We start from the raw sequence: 9,941 nt of genomic DNA on the forward strand, positions 1-9,941 counted from the left end.
TCACATCAGGCTTCCCCCCCTAACCCTGAAACCAACAGAAAGGAATTCAGGAATTCTCCTTTTTCCAGCTCTGTGGGTTCCCCAGAACCCAAGGGGTTTAGGATAAAAAGCTGTTTCAGTTCCTTTCAGAGCAACAGAGTTCCCCATAATCACCATCTCTGCTTCCTCCGGAGCCCATGGCTGTGCTGGTGTCCATAGAAAGCACAGCCCCATCCCTCCCTGGGGAAGGAGAAGCTGAGATCCAGACTGGGGGCACTGGGAGGAGGAGCTGGGCACGGGGCTGCCCTGGCAGCGCCAGCCCTGCACTTAACTCAGGCTGGGCCAGGTCATGCAGGATTCCTGAATTCCAGGCTCCTCCCTGCAGGAATGGGGACAGCAAGAGCATCATACCCTATAATTCTATTTTTTATACAATTTTTTAAATAACCTTTTAAATGTATATATTTAAATGCTTGTAAAGGTGTTTTTTTAATTATTTCCTAATAAATATTGAAGAGGACAGCAAGACCATTGTGTATTCATACCCTATATATATGTATATATCTCTCTCTATGTATCTCTATATCTACATATAGATATACATTTACATATATATATTTATAACATTTTTAAATATATAGTTTGTAAAGGTATGTTTTAATTCTTTCCTATTAGATACTGGGCAAGAACATTGGGCATTCATACACTATATTTATATTTATTCCCATATTTTTTTTTTAACATGTATGCAAAGAGATTTTTTCATTCTTATCTATTAAATATATAAGGGGGGCAGCAAGACCTTTGTGTATTCATACCCTATATATATTTTTATTCATATCCTAAGTATTTTTCTTTTTTTATATTTATATGCTTTTATATATATATATTTACATGTTTGTAAAGGTGTTTTTTAGTTCTTGCCTATTAAATATTGAAGGGGGACATCAAGAGCATTGTGCATTCATACCATATATATATATATTTACATTTATATTCATATATTTATATACAAATATGTTTTTATAATTTTTATATTTTTATATTTATATATTTTTATATTTATATTATGCATTTTTAGTCCCTGTGTTTCCTGCCTGTGCAGGTATTTTGTCATTGTCACCTCTCGAGCCTCCCCCATTCACATCCTGCTCCCATTCTGCTGCTCTAAGCACGGAGATGCTCGCTGGGATAACACAGCTCCACCCAAGGGAATTAATTTTATAGGTCACGCTGCACAGAGCCACGTAAACAAACGCCCACCGCCGCCACAGCCACACGGATCGCTCCCAAATCCCCCGAATTTGGGCTGAGCAGCAGCCAGATCCTATTTTCTCTCCGTCCCTGCGTCGCTCTCTATTAATACCCGACTTTGCTGGGTGACTCTGGGCTCCGTGCACAGCCCGGCCGGGTTGCCATGGCGATGGTCAGACATCACTGGGAGCAGGACACGGCTTGGGAGGCACCGTCCCCACCCCAGGAGCCATCCCCTCATCCCCACCATCCCAGAGCTCCATTCCAGCTCCAGCGCCAGGAGCTGCGGCTGAGCCCCGGCCTCCCCCGCTCCCCGTGCTGGGGACACGGATGGTGCCCCAATTCCATGGGAGCTGCACCATCCCGGACCCCTCAGCGTGGACATCACCCCTGAGGCTCCAAACCTGACCAAAATCCAGCAGCTGGGGTTTTTTCCCTGGAAAACCGTGGGGATGTGCTTGCAAACACAGCACACGCAGGATCGCCTCCCAACAGGGCCCCCAGTGAGAGCTTAATTGGGGATTCAATTAGAGCAGGAAGAAATATTCAATTAAACCTCCTGGTGCCACGGAGATTCCCGGGCACGCAGCATTCCAGAGGAAAAACAGGAATGTGCAGAAGGCTGCCGGCCCTGGTGATGACAGAACTCAGGAGAGAAGCCAATTTTCCTACTCCTTGCTTTATAATTAAGAGCAAAAGGAAAAATCCATTTCATTTGCTGGTATTTCAGCCTGGTGAAGGTTCATGGAGTCACAGAATATCCTGAGTGGGAAGGGAGTCACAGCACCATGGATCCAGCTCCTGGCCCTGCACAGACACCCCAAAATCCCACCCTGGGCATCCCTGGAGTGCTGTCCAAACCCTCCTGGAGCTGTTGGGAATGTGCTCATTCCCTGGGGAGCCCAGCACCCTCTGGGGGAAGAGCCTTTCCCAAAACCCATCCTGGCCCAGCCCCACAAAGGACACGCTCCAAGCGCCTCCATTTCCTTCCAGAAACCCTGGGCAAGGCCCCACCTGGGCACCCCATGGCCCTGACCCCATCCACACGGGCAGCACCCTGCAGGAGCTGATGGAGGGATGTCCTCTGCATGGCCTCGGGCCCACCTGCACCTTCCACACCGGCAGCTGTAGGGAAGCAGGGCTGACTCCTCATTTCCCAGGATTTCCTCCCTGAGGTCACTGCAGCCAGCCCAAAGCCCAGCCCTGCCCCTTGGTGGGACGGCTCCTCTGTAGCTCATAGCCAGGGGACAATGCCATGGGAGCTCCCCAGTCCTTCACTTCAATTCCTGCCATGGATTGTCCCCGTGCAGCCCTGCAGGGAGCAAACCATCCCCAAAAATCACCTGGAATTGGCATCAGGCCATGAGGACTGACACAACAACAGGGCCAAGTGTGCCAGGCCAGGCTGGACATTGGGCTGGGAGCAGCCTGGGACAGGGAGAGGTGTCCTGGCCATGGCAGGGACCTGGGATGGGAGGGGATTTAAGGTCCCTTGAACCCAAACCATTCCAGGATTCCATGATTCTGTGACATCCTTTCCCCCAAAGCAGCAAGGCCCTTTTGGAAAGCTTTTGTTAACTCTGTGGTGCCGAATGCAGGAGAAAACCCCAAACCTGAGGGAAAGTCAAGCAAGACACCCTGGGAACTCTCTTTTCACTGCAAGCCTTAATTCCCCTCTTTGATTCAACCTAAATATTTGGATTTACAAAGTCAAATCTTGACTTTTACAAACCAAATCCACTGTTTCTTCATCAAATGGCATAACCTGAGAGCTGAGCTGAGCTGAGCACCCTGATTCCAGCAGGGATGAGGCACAACCATGCCAGGGCTGCTGCTCTGGGGAGAGAGGGCTCAGCCTTTTATTCACCTGTCAAATGCTTAAACAGCTCCTGAGTGCTGCACAGAGGAAAATAAGAGCCCAGCCTAAGGAATAATCACATTCCATGACAGTAAGCTGTATTTTAGAAATTAATGACTCATGGCAGGATTGAGCTCATCCTGAGCTAAATTACTGAACCTCTGCTCTGTTCCTCTGCAGACACGATTTTTATCCATTTAATCAGTGCTGGATTTTGAGGAATGCCTGGATCACTGCAGGCTCCCCCTGGAATGGACCCTGCTCCCAGCAGCTGCAGGGGTGACCAGAGTCCCCAGGTGATGCTCTGAGGAAAAGGATTTTGAGACCAAAAAAATGCAAAATTCTGGGAAGAATTCAGAAAAGTTCATCCAGAAATGGTCACTGACCAGCAGAGCCCTGTGGAAATAAGGCCACAAAACTCTTTTTAAAGATTCTAAATTCTTTTGTCACAATGTCCTCAACCTTTGAAGTGTTGTTACAGCCTGAGAGCTGATAACACAAAATGCTGCTCTTCTCTTCCTCTCAGTATTACACAGGAAAAATTACATTTAAAAGGGGGAAGCACAAGTGCTGCCAGAAATGCAGCACCAGGTGTAACTAAGTCTCAAAAGAAAATTGGCTTTAACCTCAACTATCTCTAAAGAAGCAGCAAAAAGTTCCAGAAATAAACTGCACATCTAAATATAGTTTTGTGTGAAGTTGAATGTCCTTGGGCTGCTCAGGGACACTCAGTGGCTTCACTTGGAGTCTCTGGCACAAGCTGGGAAGGATTTCCACTGATTCCTGTCAATGTTTCAAGGGGATTTGATTACAAAGGCCAAAAATCCTCTGGAATCATCGAGTTCAACCATCCCCACCACTGCCCTGTCCCCAGTGCCACATCCACAGGGCTGTGAAATCCCTGCAGGGATGGGGGCTCCACCTGAGCACCTTTTCCTGCAGGAATTGCCCCAAAATCCCCCCTGAGCTGCCCTGGGCCGGCCTGAGGCCGTTCCCTCTGCTCCTGTCCCTGTTCCCTGGGAGCAGAGCCCGACCCCCCCGGCTGTGCCCTCCTGGCAGGGAATTCCAGAGAGGGAAAAGATCCCTGGGGATCCTCCTGTGCTCCAGGTGAGCCCTGCCCGGCTCCCTCAGGGATTCTGCAGCCCCTGCCCGGCTCCCTCAGGGATTCTGCAGCCCCTGCCCGGCTCCCTCAGGGATTCTGCAGCCCCTGCCCGGCTCCCTCAGGGATTCTGCAGCCCCTGCCCGGCTCCCTCAGCCCCTCCTGACCCTGAGGTGTGAGGGAGAACATTCCAAAGGGAGACCCTGCCTGAGGAGGTGTCTCAATCTCACCTGCATGAGGGCTGCAGTTGGGTCAATAAAAAGCAAAATGTGTAAATATTCCTCTGGGAGACATTTGGAGAGGAGGTGAACGAGAAAAAAGAGGAGAAACGGAAGCTGAACTTCCACCCCCAGCATCCCAAGAAGTGCTGGACGCTCTGACACAACCTCTTGCTGCTGTCCTGCACAGGTCACAGCTTTTGTCAGTGAAATAAATCTCATCAGAAATCTCAGGGAATAAACTGATCCTGCCAGAATTCCAAGGGAAAGCACCAAATCCTGTGTCACAAACGCCCAGAAAACACAAGGAGGAGTTCTGATGCCAGCGTTGTGTGGAATCACAAGCACATGTTTCCAGCTGCCCTAATTAGTGTCTAATAATTGACTCCTGTCCCTTAAGGGGGTTCTTGGCTCTAATTGAGCAGCACCTGCCACGTCAGAGGAACAGTTCTGTGCACCCATTCCTTGCTCAAAGGCCACACTTGACCCCTTCAGTGCCAGCTCTGCTGCCAGCCTTGGATTTGGCACAGCTGGGAATCTGCATCAGGAGTCACTCCAGGACAGCAGGGACCCCACTGCCTTTGGGGGTGTTCAAACATCACCCCACTGATTCCCAGCACACCCCTGGCTGTTCCTGGCAGCACAGGAGTCCCCCTGTGCCCTCCAGAGCAGCATCTCCCCCAGCAGAGAGGGCACTGCCAGCTCCCCACACGGACAGGCTGGAGCTGGGAGCTCTGTCCTTGTGGACACACACACCCCACAGACCCTCCCTGCTTCCCACCACACGGTGTGGACAAAAAAAATGCAAATCCAAAAGCTCCTCCAAACGTTATTCCCTTCCTAAATTAGATTGAGCAACGGATCGAAACCTGAAATTAAATGCAACATAATGAAAAGTCGAGTAATGAGTTCAAATCCCAGGGAGCTGCTTCTCTCCTGGCACAGAAGGAAACCAAGGATGTCATTTCCATAGGTACTATGGGTTCGGGGAGAAGGTGGTGCTCAGTTTTTCATGTATACAAGATGTACAAAAGATTGAAACTCCTTTGGGACACAGATCACAGATCCCACTGACAGAATTCCCATTTGTTTTTAAATCAGACCTACAAGCACCACAGTGCTGCCTGAAGCTGATCCCTGCTGGTGGGACTTTCTGTTCCACTTGTGCTTGCAGAGCCTGATTGTTATGAGGGAGAACTTCCCTGCGGGAGGGTAAAGGACAGGGATGGGAAAACATCCCATCACCTGATTTTCCTGCTTTTAATTGGAAGGGCCCATCCAGTGTGGATGGGGGAATGACCCCAAGGGAGTCAGGAGGGAAGTGAGTCCCCCAAAATCGGACAGACAGGCCTGGCTTCCAAAATTCCAGGTCATTCCTGCTGCCTTGCACACCAGGTGGTGCCAAGGACCCTCTGCCCAAACCACCAACCCCGAATTCCCAGGCAGCACAAATGCACCTCTGGAAGCAGCTCCAGGACATCTCCCAGGAGCACCCACGGCAGCATCTCCTCAACCCTCCAGCATAACCCAAAACTGCCTTTCTGCTCGCTTATCCTTGCTTCAACTCCAGTCTGCACGGCTCAGATCACCCTGAACGTCAGACTCATCCCGAGACTCTCACATGTCACTCTGGGAACGGGGACTGCCAGCCCCAAACGGCTGCTCCGGGCCGGGGCCGTGACAAGGAGGTGCCAGCAGGCAAATGAAACCTCCCTGGGTTATTTAAATCCCCCTCTGTGACAGAGCAACCTCCACGGCCTGAGCACAGCACGCTGCCATGCATGGCAAGCGTCCCTGGATCTGCCAAGGGCCCGGCTCGGCTTCCCCTGAGCCTCCTTCAATTCCTCTGCACTCCCTGGGCAAGCTGGGATGCAGGGGCATGCTCTGGGGAGTGCTGCACACGCTGGACTTGGCAATGAAACTGATAATATTCACTGCAAACAGCGGTTTGAGCTGAGGGTGATGCTCCAGGGGACTCGGGATGCCAGTCTGTGTCTGAGCAGGGACAGCTGGCAGGCAGAGTGGGAGATGGGAATGGGGATGGAAAAGGGGAGCAGGGATGGAAAAGGGGAGCAGGGAAGGAAAAGGGTGACAGAGAAGGAAAAGGGGAGCAGGGATGGAAAAGGGTGGCAGGGAAGGAAAAGGGGAATGTTAGCATGAGGTTCCACGCTGATGGCTACCAGTGCTCCTGCAGTGCACGGGGCTGCTGTGCAACCAGCTCTGAGCAGCCCAACCTCAGATACCGATGCTCTTGACACACTTCAAACCATTTCCCTTCCAGAAATCCTCAAGTCAGGAAATCACTAAAACCTCAGCTCCCATTCCCTACGCCAAGCGCATCTCCCGGTGTCCCGGGGAATAACGAGGAGATGTCCAGCGGGTCCGACGCCGCCGGGAGCCCGAGGCGAGGACGATCCGTGCGTTCCTCCGGCCGCAGCCGGGCCCTGGGGCCGCTCCCAGCCCGAACTCCGCCGTGTCCGCAACTCCAGCGGTGCCGGAGCCGGAACCGGAGCCGGAGCATCCCCGGGCAGCGGCACCGCCGCGCTCCGCACGGGGTCCGGCCCCGTCGCGCCCCGGAGCCCCCCGGCCGTGCCCGAGCCCGGAGCGCCCCGTTTGTGCCCGAGCCCCCCGCTTGTGCCCAGCCCCGGCGCTGACCTGCCGCAGGATGAAGCTGGTGGAGGTGGTGCTGCCGTCCGAGCGCTTGAGGCGGCTGCGGCGCGTCGCGGTGCCCCTCGTCACCTGCCCGGGGACAAAGCATCAAGGGAGGTGTCCCGGTCCCTGTCCCGGTCCCGGTCCCGGCCCCGCCACCCCGGCCCCGCACGCACCGCGGCCATGGCTCCGCTCCCGCTGCTCCCCGCGCTCCGGGCGCTCTCCGGGCGCAGCGGAGCCGCCGCCGGGGCGGAGCGCGCTGGGGAGGGGGCGGCGGGCGGGGGGCGGCCCCGGGGCGGGGCTGGGACGGCAAAACCCCCGGAGCCCGGCCCCGGCACGGTTCCAGCGGAGGGGCGAGCCCGGAGCCCGGCCCCGGCACGGCTCCAGCCCGGTTCCAGCGGAGGGGCGAGCCCGGAGCCCCGCTGTGCGCTGGGAGGGACCGCTGGGGATGCTCACCGGCAGAGGGGAAGGGTCCGGGGCTGCGGGAGAGCTGGAGAGGGACTGGGGACAAGGGATGGAGGGACAGGAGCCAGGGAATGGCTCCCAGTGCCAGAGGGCAGGGATGGATGGGACATTGGGAATTCCCAGAGCAGCTGGGGCTGCCCCTGGAGCCCTGGCAGTGCCCAAGGCCAGGCTTGGAGTAGCCTGGGATGGTGGGAGTGTCCCTGCCATGGCAGGGATGGCACTGGATGGGATTCAAGGTCCTTCCTTGGGGGATGCCCTGGACAAGCAGCATCCTCGGAGCCCACCGGGCCCCTCCAGTCGAGCCCCAGGCCCTGCCCAGCCCTTCCCACATCCATCAGCACCGACCAACAGCACTCCCAGCCGGGGAGAGAGATCCATGCCCAGGGCACGGAGGAAAACAAGATAAATCAGGAGATGAGGAGTTGGAATAAAATCCGAGGAAGATTTGGAAACAACCTGGATTTCCTTCCCACTGCCGAGCATCACCTACAGACACATCTCACCTCCCACCGGGATGGGCAGAGCAGCAATGTGCACACCCTCACTCACTGACACACACTGGGATGGCACAGCAGCAATGTGCACACCCTCACTGACACACACTGGGATGGCACAGCAGCAATGTGCACACCCTCACTGACACACACTGGGATGGGCAGAGCAGCAATGTGCACACCCTCACTGACACACACTGGGATGGCAGAGCAGCAATGTGCACACCCTCACTGACACACACTGGGATGGCAGAGCAGCAATGTGCACACCCTCACTGACACACACTGGGATGGCACAGCAGCAATGTGCACACCCTCACTGACACACACTGGGATGGCACAGCAGCAATGTGCACACCCTCACTGACACACACTGGGATGGGCACAGCAGCAATGTGCACACCCTCACTCACTGACACTGGGATGGGCAGAGCAGCAATGTGCACACCCTCACTGACACACACTGGGATGGCAGAGCAGCAATGTGCACACCCTCACTGACACACACTGGGATGGCACAGCAGCAATGTGCACACCCTCACTGACACACACTGGGATGGCACAGCAGCAATGTGCACACCCTCACTGACACACACTGGGATGGGCACAGCAGCAATGTGCACACCCTCACTGACACACACTGGGATGGCACAGCAGCAATGTGCACACCCTCACTGACACACACTGGGATGGCACAGCAGCAATGTGCACACCCTCACTGACACACACTGGGATGGCACAGCAGCAATGTGCACACCCTCACTCACATTTGCACGAGCAGGATTGTGCACACCCTCACTCACACTTGCATGAGCAGGAGCAGGATTGTGCACACCCTCACTCACATTTGCACGAGCAGGATTGTGCACACCCTCACTCACACTTGCATGAGCAGGAGCAGGATTGTGCACACCCTCACTCACACTTGCATGAGCAGGAGCAGGATTGTGCACACCCTCACTCACACTTGCATGAGCAGGAGCAGGATTGTGCACACCCTCACTCACACTTGCAGGAGCAGGATTGTGCACACCCTCACTCACATTTGCACGAGCAGGAGCAGGATTGTGCACACCCTCACTCACACTTGCATGAGCAGGAGCAGGATTGTGCACACCCTCACACTTGCAGGAGCAGGATTGTGCACACCCTCACTCACACTTGCAGAAGCAGGATTGTGCACACCCTCACTCACACCTGCACACTCTCAGCACAGCCAGCATCCTCCTGCCTTGCTCCAGACACCAAATCCTTCCATCCTTGGCTGAAAGGAGCAGCCTGTGGCCGAGGTGAATGTGGGTCACTCAGGCTGTGGTCTAAATGAGATTATTTTTACATTCAGTTTCGTCACTGAATTGGTCCTAGGAAGGCATTTCTGTTGAAACATTAACTGTGAGGTGGCTGATTTCCCAGGGAAATATTCTCTCCAGAGAGCCCACAGATCAGACTGGGATTCAGAGGGAAAACTTGCCAGCATTTCCCAGTAATTCAGGATAGGATCTGGCTTTTTAAAGGTTGACTTCCAGCCTGAAGTGACCCTAAGTCAACACACTGGGGTGAGAAGGGCTGTAAAAAAAAAAAGGATGAAAACCAGTGACTGATGTGTAAATGACAATTTTTGGGGCTCTCTGCAGGCATTTGTGGTGTCCACACACAGCTTCAGCAGCAGGATGAAAGCCCAGGGATGCACCCTGATTGTTTGGGATGAGCCAGAATTTTTCAGGTGTTTTTGGTGTCCATGCACAGCCTCCCAGCAGGGTTAAAGCCCAGGGATTCACAATGATTTCTGGGATGAGCACAATTCTCAGGTGTTTGTGGTGTCCATGCACAGCCTCCCAGCAGGGTTAAAGCCCAGGGATTCACAATGATTTCTGGGATGAGCACAATTCTCAGGTGTTTGTGGTGTCCATGCACAGCCTCCCAGC

At 54.1% G+C, this 9,941-nt stretch overlaps 1 protein-coding gene across 4 annotated transcripts in view; it reads right to left on the minus strand.

Annotated features, from left to right (window-relative positions):
• CACNB4 (calcium voltage-gated channel auxiliary subunit beta 4) overlaps positions 1-7,291 on the minus strand; it is an 86,432-nt gene extending 79,141 nt beyond the window's left edge. For all 4 annotated transcript variants that reach the window (XM_054277608.1, XM_054277610.1, XM_054277611.1 and 1 more), the window contains exons 1-2: positions 7,234-7,291; positions 7,064-7,147 (exon numbers count right to left, since the gene is read on the minus strand). In XM_054277608.1, coding sequence (XP_054133583.1) covers positions 7,064-7,147; positions 7,234-7,242 — 93 coding nt within the window. In that variant the 5' untranslated portion in view covers positions 7,243-7,291. The remainder of the gene's footprint in view (positions 1-7,063; positions 7,148-7,233) is intronic.
• Positions 7,292-9,941: the final 2,650 nt, after the last annotated feature.

Source organism: Melozone crissalis, unplaced genomic scaffold (assembly GCF_028551555.1).
Source record: "Melozone crissalis strain CALT ecotype California unplaced genomic scaffold, PUWL_Pcris_2 ptg000023l_1, whole genome shotgun sequence".
Lineage (NCBI taxonomy): Eukaryota > Metazoa > Chordata > Aves > Passeriformes > Passerellidae > Melozone > Melozone crissalis.